At 52.4% G+C, this 22,454-nt stretch overlaps 10 protein-coding genes across 10 annotated transcripts; 6 read left to right on the forward strand and 4 right to left on the reverse strand.

The window, feature by feature from the left end:
- The first annotated feature begins 163 nt into the window (after nt 1–163).
- Nucleotides 164–3,003, forward strand: BD324DRAFT_217493 (rab-GTPase-TBC domain-domain-containing protein). Its single transcript, XM_022012203.1, has 7 exons — nt 164–614; nt 676–924; nt 987–1,126; nt 1,186–1,328; nt 1,377–1,709; nt 1,760–1,800; nt 1,852–3,003. The coding sequence occupies exons 1-7, from the start codon at nt 198–200 to the stop codon at nt 2,836–2,838; spliced, it is 2,310 nt and encodes a 769-aa protein (XP_021867916.1). The 5' UTR covers nt 164–197; the 3' UTR covers nt 2,839–3,003.
- A 265-nt stretch (nt 3,004–3,268) lies between these two features.
- On the forward strand, nt 3,269–5,545 carry BD324DRAFT_654053 (hypothetical protein; the record flags this gene model as incomplete). Its single annotated transcript, XM_022018743.1, has 1 exon — nt 3,269–5,545. The coding sequence occupies one exon, from the start codon at nt 3,269–3,271 to the stop codon at nt 5,543–5,545; it is 2,277 nt and encodes a 758-aa protein (XP_021867917.1).
- Nucleotides 5,546–5,801: 256 nt separating this feature from the next.
- BD324DRAFT_654054 (hypothetical protein) lies at nt 5,802–6,706 on the forward strand (the record flags this gene model as incomplete). The annotated part of the gene is made up of 2 exons (XM_022018744.1): nt 5,802–5,908; nt 6,070–6,706. 2 exons carry the CDS (start codon nt 5,802–5,804, stop codon nt 6,704–6,706), a joined length of 744 nt encoding a protein of 247 aa, XP_021867918.1.
- A 215-nt stretch (nt 6,707–6,921) lies between these two features.
- Nucleotides 6,922–9,801, reverse strand: BD324DRAFT_218235 (hypothetical protein). Its single transcript, XM_022012204.1, has 6 exons — nt 9,567–9,801; nt 8,634–9,514; nt 8,096–8,586; nt 7,939–8,044; nt 7,250–7,883; nt 6,922–7,183 (listed from the first exon to the last, which is right to left on the reverse strand). The coding sequence occupies exons 1-6, from the start codon at nt 9,707–9,709 to the stop codon at nt 7,138–7,140; spliced, it is 2,301 nt and encodes a 766-aa protein (XP_021867919.1). The 5' UTR covers nt 9,710–9,801; the 3' UTR covers nt 6,922–7,137.
- Nucleotides 9,790–10,911, reverse strand: BD324DRAFT_639489 (hypothetical protein). Its single transcript, XM_022017233.1, has 2 exons — nt 10,531–10,911; nt 9,790–10,420 (listed from the first exon to the last, which is right to left on the reverse strand). Exons 1-2 carry the CDS (start codon nt 10,710–10,712, stop codon nt 10,012–10,014), a joined length of 591 nt encoding a protein of 196 aa, XP_021867920.1. The 5' UTR covers nt 10,713–10,911; the 3' UTR covers nt 9,790–10,011.
- On the forward strand, nt 10,912–14,877 carry BD324DRAFT_639492 (voltage-gated chloride channel). The gene is made up of 18 exons (XM_022017234.1): nt 10,912–11,346; nt 11,396–11,421; nt 11,474–11,644; nt 11,768–11,973; nt 12,024–12,176; nt 12,226–12,340; nt 12,389–12,480; nt 12,530–12,607; nt 12,657–12,764; nt 12,815–13,032; nt 13,095–13,268; nt 13,318–13,416; nt 13,466–13,547; nt 13,593–13,731; nt 13,778–13,843; nt 13,885–14,219; nt 14,276–14,340; nt 14,393–14,877. The coding sequence occupies exons 1-18, from the start codon at nt 11,183–11,185 to the stop codon at nt 14,781–14,783; spliced, it is 2,682 nt and encodes an 893-aa protein (XP_021867921.1). The 5' UTR covers nt 10,912–11,182; the 3' UTR covers nt 14,784–14,877.
- An 80-nt stretch (nt 14,878–14,957) lies between these two features.
- BD324DRAFT_584868 (chaperonin Cpn60/TCP-1 family) lies at nt 14,958–17,132 on the reverse strand (the record flags this gene model as incomplete). The annotated part of the gene is made up of 9 exons (XM_022013713.1): nt 14,958–15,101; nt 15,165–15,293; nt 15,350–15,677; nt 15,730–15,910; nt 15,959–16,609; nt 16,663–16,793; nt 16,857–16,936; nt 16,987–17,048; nt 17,096–17,132. The coding sequence occupies 9 exons, from the start codon at nt 17,130–17,132 to the stop codon at nt 14,958–14,960; spliced, it is 1,743 nt and encodes a 580-aa protein (XP_021867922.1).
- Nucleotides 17,133–17,330: 198 nt separating this feature from the next.
- BD324DRAFT_639496 (hypothetical protein) lies at nt 17,331–18,090 on the forward strand. Its single transcript, XM_022017235.1, has 3 exons — nt 17,331–17,398; nt 17,512–17,728; nt 17,792–18,090. The coding sequence occupies exons 1-3, from the start codon at nt 17,359–17,361 to the stop codon at nt 17,808–17,810; spliced, it is 276 nt and encodes a 91-aa protein (XP_021867923.1). The 5' UTR covers nt 17,331–17,358; the 3' UTR covers nt 17,811–18,090.
- A 1-nt stretch (nt 18,091) lies between these two features.
- Nucleotides 18,092–19,962, reverse strand: BD324DRAFT_639499 (putative large subunit ribosomal protein L3). Its single transcript, XM_022017236.1, has 8 exons — nt 19,855–19,962; nt 19,725–19,758; nt 19,615–19,667; nt 19,396–19,489; nt 19,180–19,342; nt 18,676–19,128; nt 18,363–18,624; nt 18,092–18,307 (listed from the first exon to the last, which is right to left on the reverse strand). The coding sequence occupies exons 1-8, from the start codon at nt 19,867–19,869 to the stop codon at nt 18,209–18,211; spliced, it is 1,173 nt and encodes a 390-aa protein (XP_021867924.1). The 5' UTR covers nt 19,870–19,962; the 3' UTR covers nt 18,092–18,208.
- Nucleotides 19,963–20,273: 311 nt separating this feature from the next.
- BD324DRAFT_218703 (hypothetical protein) lies at nt 20,274–21,698 on the forward strand. The gene is made up of 7 exons (XM_022012207.1): nt 20,274–20,470; nt 20,767–20,956; nt 21,094–21,137; nt 21,184–21,410; nt 21,463–21,488; nt 21,551–21,601; nt 21,663–21,698. Exons 1-6 carry the CDS (start codon nt 20,452–20,454, stop codon nt 21,561–21,563), a joined length of 519 nt encoding a protein of 172 aa, XP_021867925.1. The 5' UTR covers nt 20,274–20,451; the 3' UTR covers nt 21,564–21,601; nt 21,663–21,698.
- Nucleotides 21,699–22,454: the final 756 nt, after the last annotated feature.

Here is a 22,454-nt window from a genome sequence, read left to right on the forward strand (position 1 = left end):
GATCCCTTGGTCTCCCTAGACAGGCTCAAGAGTACCGCAACGTCTAAAGAAGGTCTCGGAAACGAAGATGAGAGTGGAGATGTCCCGCTTCGTTCTGTATACTGGAGGGTTCGTCTATCCCAGCTCAAATCGATCCCCGACCAGAGAGACTCACGTTATCATTTAAACAGCTCTTCTTTGGCCTTTTGCCTGACTCGATGCAATTGGAATTGTATCCTACCTCTTTGGCCGACTCCAGAGCAAGATACGACACGCTACGGTCAAAGTACCTGGTAGCTCCGGACGGACGATGGGCTGCAGATTGCTCAGCTCCCCGAGGAGCGGTATATTCGGCATCAACTGCGCATTCAGAGGCGGATCGGTCAACGAGGCAATCTCCATCACTACATCAAGGTCCTCCTGCCTCGCCAGGATCTTGGGACCCTCTCAGTCTTTCCTCGGACAATCCCTGGAAATCATGGTTCGCTCAGATGGAATTGAGAAATGAGATCAGACGAGATGTGGAGAGAACGTTTCCTGATCTGCCTTACTTCACGACAGAGTCCGTCAGGAAAACGATGGTCACGGTGTTGTTCATTTGGTCGATGATGCACCCGGACGTAGGATACAGGCAGGTCAGTGACAAAAGTTGGAGGCCGCTGGAGGGACGAATCGTTGACTCTCTTAAATGATCAGGGAATGCACGAGCTCTTGGCTGTTTGTCACCTTGTCATTGACAAGGATACTCTCGACCCGCCACAAAATGGCACTCATCAGGATGAAGAAACTTCTCCACTCGCTACAAAGTCCGAGCAGCAGATCCGGACCGAAGCCATGTTCACCGTGTTGGATCGAAGTTATATCGAACACGATGCGTTTGAGCTGTTCGAAGCGCTCATGAAAAGCTCCAAATCGTCCTACGAGTGGAGGGCGGAGGAAGGTCCGGTATGTTCCCCTCCCTAGCCTGCCATCTGAACGAATGTCTCGTTACCTGACACGTCATTCAGAAGTCAACCACATCTCCTCCGACCACCGCACCGATCATCCAGCGTTGTATTCGGATCCACTTGGAGCTACTGCGCAAGATTGATCCTCAACTCTGGGAGCGCCTCGAGACCGAGGGCATCGAAGCTCAGATCTGGGCCATGTGAGTTTGCGGCAGTTCGTCCCAGCTCAGAAAGTTCAGAATACTGACAGTCACACAAGACGGTGGATCAGATTGATATTCACTCGTGAACTGCCATTCACCACTGCTCTACGGTTATGGGATGGTATCTTTGCTGAGGATCCCTCACTGGCCATTCTCGACTTTGTCGTTCTTGCTTTACTCCTCTTGATACGAAACGAACGTGAGTGCCTTCAGGCGGGGATCATGATCACTGATGTGCCAATCTCAGTTCTCAATGCCGACTACACTGTCCTTTTGACAACTCTCCTGCATTATCCCGCCCCATCACAGACCTACACCCTATCCCCATTCTTGATAATAACGCAAGCTGTCTTTCTCCGCGATAATATCACTCCATCGGCTGGCGTAGAGATCGTCATGCAGAACCAAGATGTCCTCGGCGTCAAAGCTCAGCCTCCAGAACCTGAACAACGACCTCAACATAGACGACCCAATCAAAGCGGCAGGTCGGTAGGACGCGGACCGCCACCGGCCCAAGCCCCACCGCTAAGAGGTGTTCAGGGCTTCACAGCGGGCTGGTTCGAAAGGGCACAAGCTGCTGGTGAGAGACAAATCGTCGCTCAAGCCATACAGTGACTGATACCACTTCAGGCATCGACAGGGCTATCCTCTCGACCGTGGCTGACTTGCGGGTGAGGAAGTCGATGACGAGGCAGGTAGCGAGTGGCTGATGCGGACCACAGCGTAACCTTCCTGACACCGCCACTGCATATTCCTACTTGCCGACCTTGCCATTCACGCCATCGCCCGCTAGAGATCCATCTGGACAATTCTCAGCCATTCCTACCTCGCCAAACGTCTTGCCCAGTCACAGCTCGCCCTTTGGTCCCGGCAGACTCGGACCGCACTCAGGGCAGACTGGCGTCATCCCACCCGTACTCGGCCAAAGTGCGGTGTCTACCAAGAAGAATGCCGAGCTGGAGCTGGCTGAACTTCGGTTAGCAATGGTCGGAATGGGAAAAGTCATGTCGGATCTCCTTTTCGCCATCTCAAATGGGCAGCAAGACTCTGCCAGTGCGAGTCATGGGCTCGAACGTATACGAGATACGTTACTCGGCGCTGCGGGGACAGATATCGAAGACATTGTCAGGGAATGGGGCTGGCACGAGGGTCTACGTGCAAATGGTCTGCCAATTACAGCAGCAACGGTATCGGCAGGTACGATTCCTCTGGGGTTGCAGCCTGAGCCTGTACCGAGTCCAGATGAAACATCGGTGGTTGAGGATTCAATGATCGCCGAAGATGGTCGTGATCGGATGGCACTCAGACCGACGAGCTCGAGGAGCCCTAGATTGGGCGAGTCATCGACTCAAGCACCTACACGGCGCGTTACTCCAATCAAGCCCGACACTGCTGTGTTACCGGGGCATTTCAGACCGTCATCAGAATTGCCTAGCCGAAGTGATCGCCCATCGACCGGGTTGACCCGCGTCCCGATGCCGGCACCAAGCCCTCGGCTTGGTGCTGTCTCCGTCCCTCCGAAGCCGTCTCAAGGTGTATCCCAGTCTGCTTTCACAGCTACCGACACCGTGCCCGAGTCTTCATCACGTGTGGCGGCATCATCCGGTGACCTTGGACGGGAATCACTTCCAACAACGGGGACGACATTGCATGGCCGACATCAGAGTCTTAGAAGAGCTCCTTCTTACGATCCGTTAGGCGCGGGTTAAGTCTCAAATCTCTCTCACCAAGCATGCAGCCTGTGTAGCGATACGTTTTAACCCTTAGGGAGGAAAGCCCCGTGGGTCACTTGATTGTGGGGTCACGTGACGTTATATTTCTTTTGCTTCCGCCCCTTCCGGAAAGTGCTGGAATGCGGTGGCGAATGGTGGATTGTTCGTGTTCCTTCCTTTTTTCTGACCGATCACCGAATTGTCACCAGCAGCAGCAGATGTTGTTGTTCTTCAGCTCTCAGTCAGCACTTGAGGGGGGCCGCGTGTTCGTTCCATAGCTTATGAAGCAAATCCATATCCCTCCTCAAACCTGACATATATAAAGTACTGACATCGAAACACCTCCTCTTCTCATCATCCACTCACTTCGCTAGCTCTCCTCTTACTGTCTTCGCCTCACCACACTTTGTCCTCTACACCATCCACCATGTCTTTCTTCGGTCAAGGCTACCATCACCCATACCAAGGTCACTCGGGTCGACGAAGCTTCCTTCCCGCCACTCACCTCCCGCCTCATCTCCCTTACCAGGCATTCTCCCAACCCTCGGCACCAGTCTACGAGCCTGAGTACTATTACCACCAAGGTCCGCCTCCTCATCCCTACCACTCGACCTATGGCCACCCATCCGCCACGGCTTCACCCTACGAAGCCGACATCGATGCGGAAGAACGAGCAGCTCTGGCACACCTACAAGCTATTCGAGAGCGTCGACAAGCTGTTGACGCCCGCTTGAACCGTGAAGCAGAGATCAAAGCTGAGCGAGAGTTGGCTTATCAAGCTGCTCTCCAACGAGAAAAGGAAGCGGAGCTCAAGAGGGAAAAGTTGGCTCGACAGCGAGCTCAAGCCCTCGAGCGACTCAAGGAACGACAGAGGTTGATTGAACGCGCTCAAGCCGAACGAGAACAACAACGACGACGACAGGAAATTGCTAAGGCTCAAACTTTGGACGCTTGGCAAGCTCAACTTGTCACAGCCGCGAAAGCCAAGGCATACGCCTTCGCGCAGGCTCAAGCTGAGCAAGCCGCTCGAAACGCTGCCGCCATAGCTCAGGAGAAGAAACGACAGTACTGTCAGAGAATTCGAGAGGAACAAGCTAAACGAAAGGCTTGTGCGGAAAACTGTGCGAGACGACAAGTCGCCGATAAGAAGGATGACAAGGAGTTCGAGGGCGAGGACGGTTTGAAGATTATCAACGACTTGCTCAGTGGATTCTTTGGTATCAATCTCATTCGTGAGGACCCTACCAAGGCTACCGAAGCGACTCAAGACGCCTCTCCCGTCACTGCCGAATCTGCCACCAAGGAATCAGCCCCTGTAACCGTCGAAGTCAAATCTGCGCCTGTCGCCACGGAGTCGGTCCCCGCTACGCAGAAGAACACAGAGACTCCGACATCGAAGGAGAACGTCGCCGCACCCGAGCCCTCTACTGCCTTTCCATCAGATCTCAACGACCTGCTTTCTCACTTCCTCGGACTTCGAGTCGACCCTGCCAAAGATGGCGAAGCTCCCACTAGTCAACCCGACAAGAACATCATCGGTGGCTTGAACCAGTTCCTTGGTCAATTCGGACTCGAATTCGAACCTACCACCGAGCCCGCTACGGAAGCTCAGCCCCCCCAGGCGTCGGGATCTGGCTCCTCCTCAAAGCCCACCGAAACCGCCTCCAAGCCGGATGCGACTTCCTCCGCCACGAACGAGGAGATTCCCGCCAAACAAGCGACTACTCCCATTTCCGACTTCCTCAATGGTCATTACGAGATCCCACCTTTCGTGCGAGACATCCTTGCCAACGTCGAAGTCGCTTTGACCCAAGGACAAGATTTCAAGGCAGAGCCAGAGGTTAAAGGAAAAGGCAAAGGCGTCGCTGAAGGTGAAAAGCCAGCTGCTCGACCTGCCAAAGTCCCCGACCTACACTTCGAGTCTGCGACACCGGCCGAGACTGTAGAAACCGTCTCGTCATCCGCTTCCATTGACAAATTGGACAATATCGCTCATGAGCTCTACCTCGCCACTGAGTCGTTCGAGTTCCCTCGAAAGCTAGTCTTTGCACCTAACAACAATGCCGAACAACCTCAACTCTTGTTCAACAAGACAAATTCGGGGTACCACGCTCAGGCTCACAAGCTCCTCCAACTCCTTCTCGCTGCTGATGGAGTGTCAAGCGGTGGAGACAAGGATGTGCGACGAAAGCGAAAGGATGTAGTCCGAGCTGTTGAAGGTGCCATCGAGGCTCTGGAGAAGAAGCGAGATGACCTTTGGACTCAAGTCAAGGAGAAGAGGGAGCACGGGGAGGAGAGTGACCTCGAAGACGTTGCAGTCTCTTCTGGAGCTTCGACCCTCAGCGACATTGAACACGTCGAACTTGGTGATTTCGAGGAGCACGCTGAGGAGAAAAATGAAGAGTCTACACAAGAAGCTATCAAAGGGTTCGAAGCCACCGATGGTCCCTCTGAGGTGGTCTTTGACGCCCATGAACACGAAAAGGCAGACGAGGCCCAACCCGCTGCCGAATCGTCTTCAGACAAGGTTGAGGATCAGGCGACGGAAGTGACGACTGCCGATGACAAGGAGACGACGGAGACGGAGACGACGGCCCCGCAAGTTCAGGAGGATAAGGTGGAGTCTCTCACACCGCCTCCCAAATCACCTGCCTCTCGCTCTGTCACCGTCGAGGATCAAGAAGAAGGATATGAAGTTCTTTGATGGTTGGATCATGAGAGTCAAGAATTCCTGAGTAGACAGCAATGTATGTAGCATCTGTACACGGCCGCAGACAAGTCAAAGAATGAATGAATGAATACAATTAATAATTCACGCTCCTCTCTAGAGTCACTTGGCTCAAAATGACGATTTTTTCCTATCCCGGGATTCGGTCGATGAGTTCGGGGCCAGAAACGACTTGAGATTCCACACTTTGAACTATCTTTTGCTCTTTTGAGGTCTTGAGGCTTCGGTCGCCATGGCTGGTTATGTGCTTGGGACAGGCTCTGGACTCCTAGCGGCTGCCGCGGTCTACTATACTTTGTCCACGTCTCTGCGTCAGGCGACTGACTCATTACAGAATGAGTGAGTGTGAGATGATGATTTCATGCGTCATACGAGGCTACCTCGAACCTGCCTCAAGCGCTACGATTGTTCGCTATCTCTCTGCACGAGGAGAACAGGGGTCCAGCTCTGTGATGTAGATTGAAGCTGTTGAAGCTTCATCCCGCTGACTCTTCGCCCAGCTTGCACCGTTCCACGGCCCTGTTGAGCGATTCCTTTGACCCTCAAACTCCTCCAGCCCCATCCTCCTATGTGGGACCTTCTTACCCTTACACACCACGCTTCACGGACACACTCCGATCACGATGGAATGTAGCCATTTCCAGAGCATTTGACGGCGTCCGAGAGACGGACTGGGCAGCCATGGGTCTAGTCGTAGTGGACGAAACTGGCAAGGTTGTCAAACGTCTATCTACCCAATTGCAAAATTCGGAAACTGGTCAAGCCGTCGCCAAAGCTACGCCGACCAGTGAATCCGTATCGAGAGCAGCGGATAGAGTTTCTGAGAAGGCTCATCGCATGGTCGACGATATCTCATCAACGGCGCAAAAGGAAGCGTCCTCCGTATCTCACGGCCTCAAGTCTTTATGGCCTAAACTTACAGGAGCGGTCCAGGAGGTGGAAAAGGAAGCAGGAGTCGTCAGTGATGAGGTGAAGAAGCTGGTACACAAGGGGGAGCTTGAGGCGCAAGAGCTAGATCGGTTAGGCGCAGGAGTAGTGGGAGGAAACATCCGCGAGGAGAGTTTTACGGGAGGTACTGGAAGATGGGTCAGGGCAAAAAGACAGGTCGAGGGACATTTAGAGGGACGCCTGGTGTGAGACTGTCCATGAAAAGTGGCAGGCCATCTTGGAAAGATAGACAGGATAACGGAGAGCGTCGACATATGCATACTGACATACTTACCGTGCCACTCACGCTCAGAGACAGCCAAAGACCTCAAGCTCCTAATGGAAAGGGGGAGCGAGCTAGCTGGTACAGAATCATCACCTCATTCCGAAGTCGGAGACGACATTTCACGAATTGATCAAGCCGTGTTGGTCATGCACCGGACGTCCAATATGGTATGCTACAAAAAGGGATACAACAAGTGTGTTTGCGCTGAGGGCCACCAAATCTGTCGAACTTGCTGGAAGTGGTCCCGGTATGAGTTTTCGAGAGATGACTCGCCGATCCGCTCCGAACCGCCTGCCTCATCCAAAATATACAGCGATTGCGTCGTCAAGCTCGTGTAACGTTGTCAAACAATCGGTCAATCTCGTGAATGCCTGAAAGTACAGTTTTCGCCCTTGAAACAACTGAGAAGAAAGCCGTCAGCACCGAAATTCCAAGCTTGACTCTCTAGCTCATTCTCAATGACTCACGCATTCTTAAGCCAATGCTTGCACACCACCGTGCCATGTCTTCTGCCGCCGCCGCCGCTGCCTCCTCCGCCTCCACCACGTCCATAACGACCACTCTCCCTATCCCAATCACGCCGATCGCGATCACGATCATTCGCTTGTTCGTATCCGTATCCAGCGTATCCTCCGGTTCCAGCTGCAGAGGAGCCAGCATAGGTCCACTGCTGGTACGCACTACCTCCTCCGCCGTATGGCTGTGCGCTGGCAGCAGGCTGAGATTGTTGAGAGTAATAATTGTAGTTCGCACCTGGCGCAGGCTGCGATTGACCATATGAATAAACTTGTGGCTGTTGAGTCGGAGGGACAAACAGATCTCTGTTCAGAGATCCAAGAAGCTCCGAGACGGAGGCGGACGTTTGAAGACCCGACAAGATGGCTGCGTTCTGGGCTGCAGGTGGGACAGCCGATGTATCGTGATGGATCGGGTACCATGTTCCCGTTTGAAGTCCTCGTTGAACGATTCGAACTCCCGATTCGTCAGGATCAGAAGGCACTTCGGCGGCAGTGTATAGGACGCCAAGGATACCCCGTTCTCGAGCTTCTTGTTCTTCGACTTCTGGCGTCGGTGCTGGAATCTCTGCACCTCCTTCATACACTGGAGGACGGGATCAGCGGGGACCCATTCCATTCGGACAGCCATCAAGACTCACGCAATGGCTCGTACCAATCAATCTCCGCCTCTATCGTTTCATGTGTTCTCAGTGCTCTTCCCTCTGCCATGTCAAGCTGATGAGCGGTTTTGCCACCGAGATCCTCCTGCAGTCGAGAATGAGTAAGGCATCCAGCCGTCCAATGAGAAAGACTCACGTCCTGTTGCCATGGCGCTTTTTCGAGCTCCCAAGCTTCCTCTTTGAACTCCTTGACCATGACAAGGTCGCCTGAGTCAGGAACATTGTCTCTGAATCGTACAACGTGGCCCTTCTTGTTCGGTTTCGGACCAGCAGGTTTGACTTCTGCAGGTGGCGAATCGATAGATATAGCTGCGTTGGCCGATAGCACAGCTTGGTTCGACGAGGGACGGACAGCACCTTGCTGTCTGAATGCATTCAGAGTGCTCGCAAGCAGACTCGCAGCTGGAGCCATCGGCGGCTTCGGAGTTGGCGGACCAGTTGAGGCAGGCAGCTTCGACGGGGCTGTTTCAGACGGATCTCGCTTTTTGATATCCGGTAGCTTTGGCCTGGGTCGAGATGGACCTGCGAGTGTAGATGTATTCCCGAAAAACGACATATCTGCAGATCCGTGCGATGTCTCTGATTTGACTGGTCGAGCTGTACCATCCTCTGACCGCTGCTTTTTCGCTAAAGGCATGGTCAGGTTTGACTATAACTCTGGCGTCCAGACTTACCTGAATTTGAGTCTACGACTTTGTTCCCTTCTGACTCTTCGTCCGCCTTACGCTTCTTATCCTCATCCGCAATGGCAATTGCGGCCTTCTTAAAATGTTTCCACGCGGTCTCCATGTCTTTAATCCCATCCACACCCGCCTCTTTGGCCTTGTCTATCATATTGATCGCGAGTCTACCGAATTTAAAGTCTGTCAACGTGTCATATGACATCTCAGTCCTTGACAAGACTTGGAGTAAGGGAGCTATACATTTGCCCCACTCTTTGGGGTCTTTGCCAAACCTGATCAACCATTTTTTAAGTACAAGAGCATACTTGTCATCGCTTGCCATTCTGAGCAAGTAGATCGGCGGCGCGTGGTTCTTGAGCTGGACAAGGATCTCGTGTAACTGCGCAGCATCGGGAGTGAAGAGTGGAGGGTGTTGGACATCCTTGATCGTTCGATTGCGAAGAAGCTTGAATAAGCCAACGGGTTTACCGAGTTTCAGATTATCCGGTGTGATCAAGCGTCGAATGTCCGCCATGGTCGTAGGACCACTCGGTTCGGAGGACGCGACTTCTGTACCGGCGGCAGCGCTCGATGATGGCCCCGGACCAGCTACAGCCTGCCTCGATACAATTTGTGCTGATGAGGGTTTGGCGCTGAGAGACGAAGAGGACCAAAGTGACATGATGCGCTTTGGGGGAGACGGGAGGCTTGGATCGAAGACGGATCGAGCCATGATAGGTCGTTTAGAATGTCTGACTCGGCGGACAGTAAGTGAGTGGTGGGTACGTGGAGACAAGGAGCCAGAAGGTGCAGAAGAGGATAGGTTGTCAAGTGGCGATCCGTGCATTGTTGACGGGACCGAAGAACCGCTGCTGCGTCTAGTGGCTTCGGGTCTGCACAACGAGACGTCAGATGGTTCGAGGATCAATCTCTAGAATGACTCACGCCTGTTCGTACGAAGTCGCCTGGGTAGGGTCGAGCTGTATGCCATATCCTTCGACAATATCATCACGAGTGGCAGGGTGTGGCACTGCCGAAACCGCTGATGGCATCGCGGCGAATGATGAAGGCGGCAGGACATTATGCATCTGTGAGTGTGCGTGTCCACCTTGTCGAGTATCCTCATCTGGGCCACCAACATAACCAGCATAGGCTGCAGTTGGGACCGTCCCGAATGATTGCGTTGGTCCTGCGCAGAGTGTCAGTACCACTGTCTCCCTGCCAAGTGCCACACCAGAACACAAGATGACGTAAGGGAGAACGAGAGAGAAAAAGGCGCGTGTGACACACTTTCGCCTATCTGTGTTATTGTAGCCGGCGCAAAGTTGCCTCTTTAGGAAAGAATGGTATATCTCGCCATATGCACGACCTTGGTCAATGATAGGTGTTTTCATACTGATATGATACAGGAATGAGAGCACATGCAGCTTAGCACGTTAGATGGGCACGATGTCCGGGAACGCAGTCCGATAAGTAGATGAGAGCTCTTCCGCTTACCTTGGAATTGTTGCAATTGGGCAGGATTAATCGTCGTCGCCGCGTAAGACGGCTGCTGCTGCTGCTGCTGTTGAGGATGATGATGATATGATTGTGGCTGCTGAGCCGCAATCTGATTCGCTTGACCCTCTTGTGCAGTCATACGCCGCTCATCCTCTAGTGCCAATTGCCAAGCCTGAAACTGATCCCAACCTTCTTCACATTTTTCTCTCCACAGAATCCAATGAAGGGGTGATTGACCCGGTTGAATAGGTCGTTTTGCAAGCTCTGTTTGAAGCCATAGAGCTTGTTCAGGACCTTGACTGATGGCGTGCGAGGGGTAAAGTGGGTCGGCAGCAGAGGAAGGGGAGACGAAGCGATTCACTCGTCAGCATATTCTTCTCCCTGTTTGGCGGTGTGACGGTGGACTCACGCGAGCTGCTGTAACATGCCGAGACCGTTATCGTGCTGAGAGTTGGAGGGCTGCACCAATCCTTGCATCTCGTGAGGTCCAGTGACTTCCATCATAGAGCCTGGAAAAGCTGAGAAGCCTTGAAACGACATTGCTGGCGCGCTCGAGCCAGACGCAGCGTACTCATGACCACTGTGGGCCATGGTTGCTGGCGTAAGCTTGGACTCGCCGCCGGAGAGTCTACCCAGACAATATCTCTCGATCCTCTACCTCGTCTCTGCCGGATCGTTCATCTGAACATGATAAAGCTCTAGGTTTTGCCTTTAATACCACTGCCTGATCAGGATCTTTTGAGTCTGACTCGATCGCCTCGCCTACAAAGACTACGTGCAAGGTTGCTGTGATGAGAGGAACGATGGGCTCAGGAGAAAGGGATGAGAAAGCAACTGGCGTGGAATCGCCGAATGTGGCACCAAACCACGTGGTGGCATTTACGCGCATTTGGGTCTGGAATCCTGCGAACAGCTGAAATACCGAAGCGTCGATCAGCTACAATTGAACCGATAATTCACCTACATGGCTGTGAGGTCTATCAGCAGTCCTTGAAGAGTTCTCAGTCACAAGTAGAGCTCCTCGCACAGAGAGGAGTGGTGCTGAGCACATCTACGCACTCATGTCTTATCCTCCCCCTCGAGATACCGGCTCAATCGCAAGGGATGGAAGGATCAATGAGGACCAGGCGGACAGTCCGTTGATGAATGGTGATGGCGATGACGACCACAATAGAGACGCGGGAAATGGAGACGTGGAAGACGAGGAGGAGAAGGACTTGATCCGGTGGGTTATCGAGAGCTCATATCATACATTTCCTCTCATCGTCACTCAGGCGATATGAAGATTTCAGCACAGTCGGTAAGACGGGACTTATTTCGGCTTCATCATTTAGCTGATCAGCACCCTCCAGATTGGATTCAAGACTCATTACATGAGCGGAATATCCGTGCACGACAACCGAAGAGGTCCACCGGCATCAAAGCAAAGTTGGATCAACTAGACGGGTTGCCCGGATACGCCTGGAGAGCTATCGACAAGGTGTTGGAGGAAGGTCAGAGCTGGGTGGTGATCTCAATTGTAGGTAAGTCGAGCAGCGCACTTGGCCCCTCTATCTGGCTACTAGACCAGCAGCCTGCTCACCCGCCGAGGGCCTTCCAACGTGGAACTGGAAACGAGAAAAGACGACCGCTGACCACCTTCGCAGGCATCGGTATCGGGCTCAGTTCGGCACTCATGTCTCTCATCACCGTCTGGCTGTCAGACATGAAGATGGGATACTGTCAGACTGGATGGTGGCTCAACCAAAAGTTCTGTTGTCTGGAATTGGCAGATGAAGGAGAAGGGTGCGCAGAGTGGAGGAACTGGGGAGGTGTCGAGCCATTTCGATGGATAGCGTATATCCTCTTTGCGGTGGGTCATTCCCTGAAGCCACCAAATTTGAGCGCTCATGAAGCTCTCAGGGGCTGTTCTCGTTCTCCGCTGCTTATCTCGTTCGATCTTTTGCTCCTTACGCTGCTGGTTCTGGTATATCTGAGATAAAGTGTATCCTGGGAGGATTCATCATCAAAGGATTCCTGAGTGTTGAGACGTTCCTTCTTAAGACGTTGACCATGGTGAGTTGAAGACAAATGGCTGGAGGAACGAGCTCATCGCTTCCAACAGCCTCTCGCTATTGCATCTGGTCTTTCAGTCGGAAAGGAAGGACCTTCAGTGCATGTCGCTTGCAGTTTTGGCAACATTGCTGCGAGGTTATTTTCGCGGTACGACCGGAGTCATCGTGTGTCATATGACTTCGCGTTGTAGCTGAAGCTGATCTGTCGTTCAGTGAAAATGCGCGAAGTCATCACTGCTTCTAGTGCTGCTGGAGTTGCAGTGGCCTTTGGTTCTCCAATCGGGGGCGTGCTGTTTTCCATTGAGGTATGGAGAACGAAAGGAGCAGGGGACACGAGCTGATGCAGATGCTTAGGAAATGAATCAAACCTTTTCTACGCGTACCATGTGGTACAGTTTCGTCTGTGCTCTGGTGGCGACATTTACAGTCGCTGTAAGCATGTTGTCTCGAGTCTGGTCGCAGTCCTAACGCGAATTTCCAGTCGATGGATCCATTCCGGACCGGCAAGCTCGTCTTGTTCCAAGTCTCTTACGACCGAGACTGGCATTATTTTGAAATCCCAGCGTACATCATCATTGGTTTGTTCGGCGTGAGTGTCTTGCTCGGGCCCCGTATATCTCTCGCTCAATCTTATTGCAGGGTCTATACGGCGCTTTGGTCATCAAATTCAATCTTCAGATGGCTTCTTTCCGACGCAAACATCTGGCGAATCATGCTGTACTGGAAGCGGTGACACTAGCAACGTTGACCGCCTTTGTCGGTTATCTCAACCGATTCCTCCGTATTGACATGACGGAAAGTATGGAAATCCTCTTTCATGAGTGCGAAGGCGGAGGAGATAGACGTGGTCTGTGCCAGTGAGTCGCATCGTCATTTATCTTTGATACCATTCTTTACTGATCAACGTGCGCGCGCCCAGGACGTCTGCTCAATGGCGTATGGTCAACGCATTGTTCCTCGCTACTATCATACGAACTTTCCTCATCATCGTCTCGTATGGTTGTAAGGTTCCTTGTGGAATTTTCGTGCCTTCCATGGCCGTGGGCGCTTATTTTGGCCGTATGATAGGCATTATCATGAAGGCGTTACACACGTGAGCAGCCTGTTGCACCAAAGCGCTCCCACAAGCTCACACATCTTAGCTCCTACCCTGGAGCTCCTTGGTTTGCAACTTGCGCTCCTGATGCGCCTTGCATCACACCGGGGACATATGCATTCTTGGGTGCCGCTGCTGCACTGGGGTGAGCTACCAAAAGTTGCATATTGCGTAGGGCATTGACCCTTGCACAGGGGCGTCACTCGACTGACGGTGACTGTTGTGGTCATTATGTTTGAATTGACCGGCGCACTGACTTATATTCTGCCGACAATGGTGAGCGATACCCTAGTAGGTAGAAAAGTGCTGAGAGAATGACAGATCGTCCTTCTTGTCACCAAGGCGGTCAGTGATTGGTTTGGTGGAGGTGGAATCGCAGATCGCATGATCCGCTTCAACGGATACCCATTCCTAGAGAAGGAAGACAAGGAGGATGGTGACCATGCATTTATCGAACCGAGTAAGTCCCAGTCTCTCGAGAGTTGGTACAGAGCTGATCTCAGCAGTTGCCAATGTGATGAAGAAGGACTTGACGTTCATGCCAGCGTCGGGTGTGCCTTTGCAGAAAATCAGTGAGCCTCTATCGGCCCTCGATCGATCTCACAACATCCAGGCGAGATCGTCCAAGGCACCTCGTACCAAGGCTTCCCTGTCGTACGAAGCGAGACAGACCGCACAGTCGTCGGATTCGTTCGAAAGACGGAACTGCGATACGCCGTCGATCGAGCGATGAGGACTCGCCACCTGTCAAACAATGCGACCTGTACATTCCAATGCATAGCTGAGGAAGCCGACAAGCCAAACGGTCTACTGGGGGAGCCAGATATCGTCATTGCTCCGCGGAAAGTCAGCACATCGAGGTCGAGAAGTCCTGTAGCGAGCAGGTCCGAGGCGCGGAGTAGTGCAGCTCAGGCGGATTTGGTCGACTTTGGGCAATATGTGGACGAGGTGAGTCAAACCCACAGGCCATATATAGGCGGCTTGCTGACATGTGCGATCTCCAGACACCATTGACCGTTGCGCCAAAAATGCCTCTGGAGATTGTCATGCAGCTCTTCAGGCGGATGGGGTGAGGCCGTTTCGCTCACTGCAACGGCAGAACGTGAACTTACCTTTACTAGGCCCCGGGTCATTCTCGTCGTCAACGAGGGCCAGCTTGTCGGTTTAGTGACTGTCAAAGATGTCTTGAGATACGAAGCGACTTTGGCACATCGATCTTCTCACTCTGGCCTCAATACACCCATCACCCCTTCTTCGCGTATGACACATCGTCAACGAAACGCAGAAGGATTCGGATCAACAGATAGCTGGGGTGAACGCTGGCAATCGATGGACGATGGCATGCGAGGAGGTGGCAATGGATTTGAAATCGCACTGGAGGAAGCTCTCTCATGGGTCAGAATCAAAGGGACGAGAGCCTATAATCTTGTTTATGAGCGGATACGACCTGGTCGAACGTCGAGGACGATGGACGAGAGGTACGATTATGAGTTGGAAGAAGGGACTGAATGACTGGGGTCTCTCGAGCCTTGATTCTTCACTGGTGTATCCATATGGGTCTTTCACATTTATAGAAGAATGCGACATTTTTGCATGCCAACGCAGACCCAGGTCTACCGGGCATCTATCTGTACCAATGCAGAATGATGGTGCATGCTGATCTGCCATTGGGAACATGTAATCCTTCTATTGCTCCATGCCCTCCATTCCACCTGGACCACCTTCCTCACCGCCCATACCTTCACCCATAGTCTGCACGCCACCCCCGGATTGCTCATCTGGCCGTTTGGCAGAAACAATGTCGTCAACACGGAGTAACAGCGTGGCGGACTAGAGGAGGGCACAACTCGTCAGCCCACTCTCTTAGAGACGAGACGTTGACCTGTTGCTCACCTCGATGGCCGTCTTCAGTGTCTGGATCTTGACGCTTGCAGACTCCAATAGCCCGTAGTCCCTCATATTTGTCACTTTGCCAGTGTCTCCATCAACACCGTACATGTGTTCTCCAGCTGCGTGCTTGGCCTGAATGCGAGCATTTCAGTGGAGGGGGAAAGAATGGGTCCAGAACGTCGACTCACTCTCAACTCTGTCAACGTCCTGATGGCGTTACCTCCCGAGTTTTGGACCAGAGTCCTAGGGATCACCTCGAGAGCGTCGCTGATGGCCTTGTAGGGGGCTCCAGCGACTCCAGGTAAGAGTTTAGCCTTTTCAGCCAGGGCGACGGAAATGGCCATCTCGGTAGCTCCTCCTCCAGGTGCGAGGATAGGATTGAAAACGACATTTCGGGCAACTGACATGGCATCTGCGAGGTTTCGATCGATCTCACTGAGAATGTCCTTGGAAGGTCCCCGGAGGAGGATCGTACAGGCTTTCGGTGAGACACATTCGTCCAGGAATGTAAAGTATCTTGAGAGGATGTCAGCATGAGACAGAGTCATGACCAATCCTTCAGGCTTACTCGTCGCCCATCTTCTCAATGTAAAAGACGCCACACCCTGTACCGACATCTTCGTCCCTCAGATCTTCAACACGGTTCACAATCGTCGCACCAACAGCACGTGCTATACGGTTGTTGTCGGATTTACGGACACGTCGAATAGTCGTGATATTCGCTTTGAGGAGGTAGTGCTGAGCGAGATCTGCCGACAGAGTTAGCAAAGGGACATTGATAGAGCTTGGGGTCCCACCTGAGACACCCTTCTCGGTGAATACGAGATCCGGCTTGAACTCTACAATCTTGTCACACATCGATCTGATCTGCTCCTCTTCAATTTGTAACACCCTGTTCCAATCTTCCTCTTTTGAAATCTCGATATTGGTCTGACTTTCTCCCTTTTTGTATTCCAACGGGCAATCCAACAAGACGATCCTGGGCTTTTCGATTCTTCGCCTCATCTTTGGATGAGTCACGTCCTTGTTCAACATGACTCCCTTGAGCACTCTGCAATCTTCGATTTCTCCGCCTGGGACTTTCTCGACTCGGGCATACCGTTTGATATCGACCGTCTTGACAGAGATGGAGGGTCCTCCAGAGCCCATGCTGCTGTCGGTCGATGAACCGATCATCCCGCTCTCCGCTTCGGCGCTCTCAGCGACAGTCTGAACGGCTTGAAGAGCCAAAGAGCACATCAAGTCGGACCATCGAGAGGAGAACTTTGTTCCTATTGACGTCTTGATAATAGCAAGCATATCAGCCTGAGAGGAGATGTCTACAGGTGTGGAGATTTGAGAGATGGTTTCCAAGGCATCATTGAGGGCTTGTTTGAAAGCTCGGATGATGACGACAGGGTGAATGTTTCGTTCGAGGAGGGGAAGAGAGTAGGCAAGGATCTCGCCGGCTACGAAAGATCAGCTCTAGATCCCAAAATTTGCCTGGGAGGTCCGAGCTTACCAAGGATAATGACACTGGTCGTCCCATCGCCGACTTCCTCGTCCTGCGTTCTGGATAGCTCGATCATAGATTTGGCAGCTGGATGAGCCACGTCAATCTCTCTCAAAATGGCATGTCCGTCGTTTGTCAGTCTGAACGGAACAGCAGAGTCAGCCAGGATAGCCTGCCACTTCAATTGAGGTCATCTAACTCACAAGATTCCACCCATAGGATCAAGAATCATCTTGAGCATAGCCTTTGGGCCAAGACACGTCCTGATAACATCGGCAACAGTCTGAGACAGCTTTAGCTTTGCATCTGGCCAGATACAAAAGCCGTGCCTACCTTTGCAGCGACAATGTTGGCCGTCTGGGCTTTACGTCCGGTCTGACGCTCTGGCCCAGTGTCTACGTGCGATGTGAGCTTGAAACCCAAAATGAACTCATGAGCTCACTCATGACCATCATTGGAAATCCGCCTGGAGCTGCCATCTTGATTTCTTGAGCTCTTGGCTGTTTTGTCGACTAAATAGTATCAAGTCACGGTCGTCGCGTTGAGCAATTGAAATGACCGTCGAACATTTCGCGGAGGTCAGTCGGATAATGGCCGGAAAGCCCATAAATGCCACGTCAAGATGGGATCGTTCAGAAATCACAGACGGTCTGAAATGCTCATTCTTTCAAAGGTCAGGTATAACTGGACCATCCTCATGACAAGATGAGACCTACTACAACGCTGCTGAGATCAGCGTGGAAGGGTGAGTACTGATCAGAATTGAGACTATCTCCTCTGGTCTCTTTCCTCCAGACATCTAGACGACCCGGCTGCAAAAGGTGTTGAGATACTGACCTTCCTCATCTCGATCTGCAGGACCGTTCTTTGTCGCCTTTCCTTCCCTACAAAGCGCACTAAGAGACAACACACCGATCTTCACCAAAGCCAGAGCATGCACCATCTTACCGAACCACATCGGTGTCCGATTCATGGTCCATAACGGACGGGACTATCTCCCCGTGACAGTCACGGAAGAAATGGTGGGACATAAGTTGGGAGAGTTCTCCGCGACGAGAAAGAGATTCAGCTACAGGTAGGTACTGAGCTGAGCTGTCCGGTAAGCTACGGATGGGACACTGATATATCTTGTGTACAGGCAAACGAAGAACAAGTAGGCAGTTTTGTCATACTTCATTTGCCCATTTGGAGGAAGAACCCAGAACGTCGGCATCCCAAATTCACACTCGGCATGGATTCGATTCAGTACAAACATCTTTCAGCTTCACTTTGTATACCTTGCATACATATACCCATCACAGTTTGCGTGGCAACTCAGCTCAACTTTGTCAAGCTTCACCATCGCGCCTGGTCCCGAGGCCGGTAGATAGAGAACATGCCATCAATGCCTGATAAACGTCTTTCGGATCTCACGGGATGCGCAGATTTCGTGGCTGTTGTCGTCGCACGTATGCATGCTTCGTCTGCGTATGGAGAACGATATACAAGCAGACAAACACATCCTCTCCCATGACCAGCCCCTCGTCCACAACATCCAAGATCAACTCCGTTCCACTTAGGCAGAAGCCTTGATCTTGAGTTGACCGAGGAAGGCGGCCTTCTCTTGCGCATCGTTGAACTTTCCGTGTCCGAACTTGGAGGTGGTGTCGATGTACTGAAGAAAGGAGTCAGTAACGGCTCAAGCAGCTTTTCTTAGACAGCATGCTCACCTTGAGTTGAACCTTCTCCAGGTGAGCTCGAGAGGTGTGTGTTCGGAGAGCCTTTCGGAGAGTAATGACTCGCTTCTTGGGTCCTGGGACACCTCCCTTGAGGACGATACAGTCTCCACGGATGAGACCGTAGTGAGGCCATCCTCCCATAGGGTTGATGGTCTTCTTGCTGATGTCGAACTCGGTACCTCCAGATCCCTCGGCGGAACCATCGCAGATCTTGTAGATCTTGTGGTTCATCGATGTTCGGTGGTGGTATCCGCTACAGTGGGTGTCAGAAGGGTTCTCCACGGAAGAAAGGATGTCTACTCACTCCTGACCAGCACGGGCCACAGAGAACATGACCTTGGAAGGGTGCCAAGCTCCAATACAAGCGACCTTTCTCAGACCACGATGAGTCTTTCTCGGCAACTTCTTGGTTCCCCATCTGGCAGTCACACCCTCGTATCCTTTACCCTTGGTAACTCCAATGACGTCGATAACTTCGTCTTGCTCGAACAGGGAAGAGACTTCGAAAGTCTTTTCGAAGTGGCTCTTGGCGAACTCGACCTTGTCGGCGACGCTTCCTCCGTTGACCTGAATCTCCATCAAATGAGCCTTCTTTTGTGACAGGCCAGTCTTGGAGAGTTGGGTGTGGGCAAGGACTCGAACGACAGTGCAGTACTTCTTGATTCGCTCAATTTCACGGGAAATGGATTGACCACTGGACTCGGAGTGCTTCTTGGCGTATCGGGTGAAAGCCTTCTTCTTTGATCGGTACCAGTTTCTAGTGATTGTGTCAGCATTCTCATGGAACTCTCTTTGCGACTGCACTCACTTGTAGAATCTCCTCTTGACCTCGTCGGACAGGTGCTCCGCCCAAACGGTGGTCAGAGATCTCAAGCCTCGTGGTGTCTCGACGTATCCAACCACACCAACAATGACCATCGGGGGAGTTTCGATGACAGTGACGGCCTCGACGACTTCACGCTTGTGCATCTCTGAAGAGGGCCGTGAGCTGATGCCGTGCCATTTCAGAACCGAAACCACTCACTGGATCCAGGACGGTCGAGATCACGGACAACGTGGGTCATACCGGCCTTGTATCCCATCATAGCGGTGAGGTGCACTGGCTTTTTGGGGTCGTCCTGGAGTCCAATGGGTCAGTCTCGTATTCAGCTGCCATTCCATTCCCAATTTCCCTCCCTATCCTTGCTTGTCTCCACATCCTCCAGATTCTCCTCGACAGATAATCGAATGATCCACAACTCACCTTGGGGAACGCCTTGACCTTACCCCTGTGCCGGGCAGCACGTTTCCTCGGGACTATGAGGGCCATCAGAATCGACGCTCGCGGAACAGATAGATGCAAGAGAAACTCACGGAAAGCAAGCGAACCGGAACGGGGCTCTTCGTACTGTTGGAAAGGCAATCAGCGAAGGCTCCAAGGGAGACGTGTGTGCGGACAGCCATGTCATGCCGATCCAGTACAGCTCAAGCACGTTCTACTTACCTTTCGGTGAGACATGATGGATGGTGGACTCTTGAAGGATGAGAGAGAAGGGAAAGGAGCTCGCTGGTCTTTGAATACGACCAGACACTATTGCAGCTTCAAAGTGGACACGGAAGCAAAAATGAAAAAAGTCTGCAGCCCCTATTGGAAAATGGCCATCGGCGTTAAACACTCGGCAGGGCGAAGGCTTTGTGTAAGGTCAATTCTTATCACCGATATATTCGATTTGTCGCGGAATGCTCAGTGGTAGTAGCCAGGATGGTGAAGATGAATCGGGCCTACTAGCCTCCGTTGTGACAATGGCCTATGGGGCATATAGAGAGTTGGTCACAGTACGACTGACGCAGCAGGATATGGAAGACATCGGCGTGATGCCATGAGATTCATCACCCCCTTTGGGGGGGGCGCCCGCGCGGGGGGGGGGGGGGGGGCACTATCTACACAGGATCGTATCTGACTGACCAGGATCAGGGTCGATGAAAAGTCTAATCGCACTTATCGGCCTGCGACCAGGATCTCTGGTACGTACTAGACCCGTAGTTGTCCTGCGAGCGCATCCCCGAGCGAGCACTTCAAACCCAACGATGCCGGGCAAGAATGTTTCCTCTGCGCTTGAGTGAGCGTGCGATGTTATTTGTCTATCAGGTTCGTTCAATGAGGTTCTCGTTCATGTCATATGCACTAGTCCTGGCGCTCTCGCCATAAAGCAGTGAGTGATATCACAGCATGTCGTCTCCGGGGAATCACCCGCTGATGCCGTAAGAATTCTCGGCAACTCGGTTCGGGAGCTTTATCATCCACAAGCATTCCTGGAGATGATGATACATTATACGCTGGGCAGACGTGATCCAAGAGCGACTTGACATTTTGCTTGACTAGGCAGCAGGCTGAGCAGCTGGCATCATCTTACAGAGGACCCAAAGTCCATGACTTCTAGTACTGGTAGCAGTGCCGGTACATTTCGATCGACAAGGACTGTACCGTGTTTGAGATGCCGATCTCTCCATCTCAACTGTCAATGGGGCGAATCGCAGGAAGGGCGAGTGACCTGTATACGGTGTACGGAAGATGATCAACAATGTTCTGGACCCCAAAAGAGACCGTGAGTCAAGCCTTCGGTGAAAAGCGGGTGAGCGACATGGGCGGGGCAGTGCGTTTTATAGCAAATGATATATACGGATCATCTCCGTCGTTCGCTCGCTCGTCTACGGCGATACTCGGCTGATGCGTCACCTTTAGACGGTCACGTAAAGGGCCATGTGACTCGTGCAAACGAAAGCGAAGTGAGTGCCGTGTCCCGCGTCGATCATGCACAACTGACAAACCCAGCACGATGTATCTGGACCGAAGGAGATGAGCTCTGCGCGAGATGTCGTGACAGGGGTCTTGGGGTGTGTCCTATCCCACCAAGGTCGTCAAAGTACAGCGCGACACCGGCTACTTCTGCACCTGATCTGAGTCGGCGGTCCAGTGATGATCTCAAGATACCGCAGAGCGAGACTTGGAGTATGGTCATGACGGACAGTATGAGACGAAACTTGATGGATCAGGGTCGGGTACAAATGACCGCGGCAGGTTTCTCGGGCTTACAGGGGTATCCGTGTTCAGTTGATTCGACGACTCAAACGGACAAGGTGAGGGTGTCACCGTGACCCATCCTTGCGCGTTTGACAACGCTGACCAGCGATGTTGCCAGTTCATTTCGATGATCCTCGCCATCTCCGGGTTGAAGTTTACGAATGTTTGCGTGAGAGGCTGCTTTCCCCCTCTGCACTCATCTTGACCCGTAGCTGACGTTTGGCTCCCAGTCGAGCCACAGCTTAGATTCAGAGGGTGGCATCCAGGCCTTCGATTCAGCAACTACCTCCTTTTGGCTCTCCTCTCCGACGCCAAAGGCTTCAGTCCAAGAGAGAGGCCTTCAGACCTTGTACCCCGGAGCGTGGGAAATCGCAAGAGACCTCATCATGGATTCTCCTCTCCAGGAACCCAACCTTGTCCGGATCGTCTCTGGTGTCAATACGTTGATCCGGTTGTCAATCGTTCCCACGACAGACTCAAATACGATCCGTATGGTCTTAGCATGCACCGTCATTGCGATCGCTTGCGAGCTGCAAAGTAGCTCGATCGGTCCAGAAGAGAAGCAAGAGCTGGCAGAGTCGGCTCTGACTCTGATGGTGAGGCTATGGGAGACAGAAGACACATTGAGCTTGAAGCTGACATGTCGCTTTCAAGCATAGAGAGCACCACTACGCGGTACAGAGTGGACTGTCATCATGGATGTGAGGCCCATTCTCTCGCACTAGCCCTACTGACTTACCTCTCTAGACCTCAAACAGCCTACGACCTGATCGTCGCGCAAATTACTGAACAAAGCGATATTCAAACCCTCCTTCAAAGCTGTATCGATCAATCGACGACGCAACCTCCCGGCTCTACCTGTTTTTTGAAACCATTCACCAAGCAGATATTCTCATCGACCGAAATCACAGCGCTCAAGCTCTCCAGACGACTGGCAAGCGTCTCAGACGACCAGTGCACCAGTACCGCGGCCATCTTTCAAGACATTTATGATGATTTGAACACATTGCATGCGTCGATCG

This window comes from Kockovaella imperatae, assembly GCF_002102565.1.
Source record: "Kockovaella imperatae strain NRRL Y-17943 chromosome Unknown BD324scaffold_19, whole genome shotgun sequence".
Taxonomy (NCBI): Eukaryota; Fungi; Basidiomycota; class Tremellomycetes; order Tremellales; family Cuniculitremaceae; genus Kockovaella; species Kockovaella imperatae.